Source organism: Etheostoma cragini, unplaced genomic scaffold (genome assembly GCF_013103735.1).
Source record: "Etheostoma cragini isolate CJK2018 unplaced genomic scaffold, CSU_Ecrag_1.0 ScbMSFa_4663, whole genome shotgun sequence".
Lineage (NCBI taxonomy): Eukaryota > Metazoa > Chordata > Actinopteri > Perciformes > Percidae > Etheostoma > Etheostoma cragini.
The window spans coordinates 30,230-35,190 of record NW_023269056.1 but is presented as its reverse complement, the minus strand read 5'-3'; the positions used below and the strand labels follow the sequence as shown (position 1 = coordinate 35,190).

Here is a 4,961-nt window from a genome sequence, read left to right as displayed (position 1 = left end):
CACAATCGCACACAAACAGTCATTCACTCACACACTCCTACAGACATATTCACATAAACTTACACACACACACACACACACACAAAAACACACACTTTGATAACAAATGATAACATTAATATCAGAACTGCCCTGCACATAGAACTAACAACTCATTTTAAACAATCCTCATTTTAGGGGAAAGGTCATTGATTAGGACAAAGTAATGTTGAGCTACATCAACACATCTGATTGGATAATAAATGGATTGTTATCTTCTTCATTTATTCTTCATTCAGATTGGGATACTGCAGTTTGTCAGAGATCAGCTGTGCTGCTCTGGCCTCAGCTCTGAAGTCCAACCCCTCCCACCTGAGACACCTGGACCTGAACAACAACAACCTGCAGGATTCAGGAGTGAAGCAGCTGTGTGCTGGACTGGAGAGTCTAGACTGTAGACTGGAGACTCTGAGGTTCATGTATTTTATTGTTGTCCAGTGTAATTTATCAAATTTAAATCCATAACAGAAGTTTTACATTTCTACCAGTTCCCTTGTTTTCTGTGTTTGTCTGAGTACAAATCAACAAAACTCTTTGTTAGTTTTCAGTTTGTAAGTCTGAGCTAGTTTGTCTCCAGATGTAGTCTGGACTCAAACTGTCACAAAACTCTAAGATTTATTCTTCAATATGCTGCAACATTAAATAAAAATTCAAGAGTTTTCACACACACACTCACAGACACATATATACACACACACACTTACTCACTAACTCACTCGCACACACAAACACTCACGCACAGGCACACACACAATCGCAGGCACATGCACACACAATCGCACACAAACAGTCATTCACTCACACACTCCTACAGACATATTCACATAAACTTACACACACACACACACAAAACCTCACACACTCACTTGCACACACACAAACGCACGCACACGCACACACTCACTTGCACACACACACACCCACAAACCATCTTTACTTTCTTCAATTTTTATTATAGAAAGTCTTATTTGTGTTTTAAATTTGTCACTTTTCTTTAGTTCTGACCTAAATTACACCGTTTACATTCTAAGGTCAGAGAGATGAAATGAAAAGACACAAAAGTTCATTTCACTCAACTCATTTTAAACAATCCTCATTTTAGGGGAAAGGTCATTGATTAGGACAAAGTAATGTTGAGCTACATAAACACATCTGATTGGATAATAAATGGATTGTTATCTTCTTCATTTATTCTTTATCCAGATTGGAGAGCTGCTGTTTGTCAAAGATCAGCTGTGCTGCTCTGGCCTCAGCTCTGAATTCCAACCCCTCCCGTCTGAGACACCTGAACCTGAGCTACAACAAAGACCTGAAGGATTCAGGAGTGGAGCAGCTGTGTGCTGGACTTGAGAGTCCAGACTGTAGACTGGAGACTCTGAGGTCAGTTCATGTATTTTACTGTTGTCCAGTGTAATTTATCAAATTTAAATCCATAACAGAAGTTTTACATTTCTATCAGTTCCCTTGTTTTCACACACACACACACAGACAAACACACACACTTACAGGCACACACACACACAAACAAATACTAAGACTCACACAAACACATACTCACACACATACACACAGATAAACACACTGACACAAAAACACACACTCACTCACTAACGAACCATGAAAGTAGTATCTCTGTTTAATGAAAACTATAGCTTGTTTAATATGCACTGCTCATAGAAATGAAACAATCCTCATTTTAGGGGAAAGGTCATTGATCAGGACAAAGTAATGTTGAGCTACATCAACACATCTGATTGGATAATAAATGGATTGTTATCTTTTTCATTTATTCTTTATTCAGATTGGGGGGCTGCAGTTTGTCAGAGATCAGCTGTGCTGCTCTGGCCTCAGCTCTGAAGTCCAACCTCTCCCATCTGAGAGACCTGGACCTGAGAAACAACAACTTGAAGGATTCAGGACTGGAGCAGCTGTGTGCTGGACTGGAGAGTCCAGACTGTAGACTGGAGACTCTAAGGTCAGTTCATGTATTTTATTGTTGTCCAGTGTAATTTATCAAATTTAAATCATAACAGAAGTTTTACATTTCTATCAGTTCCCTTATTTTCACACACACACACACACACGCATACAAAACAAAGATACACACACAAACAGACACACACACTTACAGGCACACACACTTACACACACACACACACACACACACACACAAACACACAGATACACACACTGACACAAAAACACACTCACTCACTCGTACGCACACACACATACACACAGACACACACACAAACACATACAAACACTTACACACACACTCACTCGCACATACACACACACACAATTGCACACAGACACAGCTCAATGTCAATGTTTCTGTTAGTAACTAACCATAAAAGTAGTGTCTTTGTTGAATGTAAAATATAACTTGTTTAATCTGTTTAACTTTGACAAGTATCCTAGTCTAATTTAAACAGTTAACAAATAAAGTCACAACAAGTATCTTTGTTGTAAAATATAACTTGTTTAATCTGCACTGCTCATAGAAATGAAAACTAATTTTAACTATCCTTATTTTAGGGGAAAGGTCATTGATTAGGACAAAGTAATGTTGAGCTACATCAACACATCTGATTGGATAATAAATAGATTGTTATATTCTTCATTTATTCTTTATTCAGATTGAGGGACTGCAGTTTGTCAGAGATCAGCTGTGCTGCTCTGGTCTCAGCTCTGAAGTCCAACCCCTCCCATCTGAGAGTCCTGATCCTGAGCTACAACACCCTGAAAGATTCAGGAGTGGAGCAGCTGTGTGCTGGACTGGAGAGTCCAGACTGTAAACTGGAGACTCTGAGGTCAGTTCATGTATTTTATTGTTGTTCAGTGTAATTTATCAAATTTAAATCATAACAGAAGTTTTACATTTCTATCAGTTCCCTTGTTTTCATACACACACACACACAAAACACAGATAAACACACAAACAAACACACACACTTAAAGGCACACACACTTACACACAGATACACACACACACACACACTCAGACTGACACAAAAACACACTCACTCCCTCGCGCACACAGACAAACACACACACACACACTCACTCACTCGCACACACACACAATTACACACACAGTCCAATGTCCATGTTTCTGTTAGTAACTAACAGTCAGTATCTTTGTTTAATGTAAAATATAACTTGCTTAATCTGCACTGCTCATAGAAATGAAAACTAATTTTATCTATCCTTATTTTAGGAGAAATATCATTGATTAGGTTAAAGTAATGTTGAGCTACATCAACAAACCTGATTGGATAATAAATTGTTATCTCCTTCATTTATTCTTTATTCAGATTGGAATACTGCAGTTTGTCAGAGATCAGCTGTGCTGCTCTGGTCTCAGCTCTGAAGTCCAACCCCTCCCATCTGAGACACCTGGACCTGAGTAACAACAACCTGAAGGATTCAGACGTGAAGCAGCTGTGTGCTCTAGAGGAGAGTCCAGACTGTAGACTGGAGACTCTGAGGTCAGTAGAGGGTTGGAGTCAGTCCATGCTGGTCTCAGCAGTATCAAACTAAACACAGTTAGTTTTTGAGATGTCACGATACACTCAACTCACAATCAGACACGATTCACGACTTTATATTCACAATACGATTTTCTCATGATTCTTTTAACTGAATGAGTTGTTGAAAAATTACTGAAAAATATTCTTTATTTCTATTAACTGCAAAACAACAGATGTGTCGTCTTATCAAAAGTTACCTTGAAAATTGTATTTAATTATAACAAATAAAATAAAAACAATGTAAGAATAAAGAGTGATATGTTTATTGCTGAGGCCATATGTCAGATGTAAAGGATTTTTTTAAATGTAATAATGTTCAACAGTTATTTGCTGTGAAACGTCAAAAAGAAGAACCACTAGATGGCAGAAGGGCATTTTTTACAACATTAAATGCCACAACCTTACGATCTAGACTAAGGTCCCGTCTCAGTTGTGTCTCCGACAGCAGCAGTGTCCACGTTGTCTCAAAGCTCAACTCGTCTCCTCGTGTCTTTAGCTGCACGCTGTTGGAATCCTTTCAGTGAAAGACACGTTTAGCTGTCAGCATTTTAATTGTGGTGAAGCTAGCTTCTAGCTAACGGTTGGCTATGTTATGATGGTGTGAGTTCTGTTTCCTGTTTTATTTTGATAGTCTTGTTTCTATGTCTAGTCTTGTTTTACTTCCTGCTTACGCCCTTGTGATTGTCTGATGTCTTTCACCTGTTCCCAGCCCTTGTGTCTCCTGTCTCTTGTTACCTCATTACCTTTTGTTTTCTAGTCTATTTCCACTGTATTCAGTGAAATGTGCAGAGTCCACAGACCTGATCCCAAAGTCTCTGCAGGTCTGGGAGCTTCAGTCCAACACGTTAACATGAGAGCTGAAAGGAAGCAGGCTGCTCTACACAGCCGCTCCACTTGGTGTCTGAACAGGACTGAAGTCTCTGCTGCTCTTTATACTGGATGTGCTGCTTCACTGACTGACAGCTGATGGAGGGAGTCTCTGGAAACACTCATGCATCTCTTCTCTTCTCTTCTTCTCTCTTCAGATGGTAGTTATGATCAGTCAGAGGGATCAGGAGGAGGATGTGTTGCAGGACCAGCTGAGTCCTGATGATCCAGAGAGGTTGAAGCAGCAGCATCACCTCTAACTGGGCCGTGGTACTGGGAGGTAGAGCCGAGAGACTCTGGCCACTTCACAATCCCAACAATGGAAAGACCAGACTAGTGGTTTTGGGGAGAACCTTCTTGTTAGTCGCTCTCCCAGAACCCTGTTGACAGTTTGAGACGATGCCTTCTTGCTGGTATTGTGTAATAACCCAACGCAGAGGTCGCCTGCAGAGCTCCAAAATAACAGCATGACAACAACACTACAACCACTTTATGAACTATTTACACACGCTCAGGACA

General features: G+C 40.0%; 1 protein-coding gene across 1 annotated transcript in view; it reads left to right on the top strand.

Moving 5' to 3' along the window:
- The window catches only part of LOC117941250 (protein NLRC5-like), a 37,301-nt gene that overhangs the window by 8,829 nt on the left and 23,511 nt on the right, over window positions 1–4,961 (top strand). Inside the window, exons 6-10 of the mRNA XM_034866317.1 lie at window positions 279–452; window positions 1,243–1,419; window positions 1,841–2,014; window positions 2,682–2,855; window positions 3,360–3,533. Of these exons, the coding sequence (XP_034722208.1) occupies window positions 279–452; window positions 1,243–1,419; window positions 1,841–2,014; window positions 2,682–2,855; window positions 3,360–3,533 (873 nt within the window). The remainder of the gene's footprint in view (window positions 1–278; window positions 453–1,242; window positions 1,420–1,840; window positions 2,015–2,681; window positions 2,856–3,359; window positions 3,534–4,961) is intronic.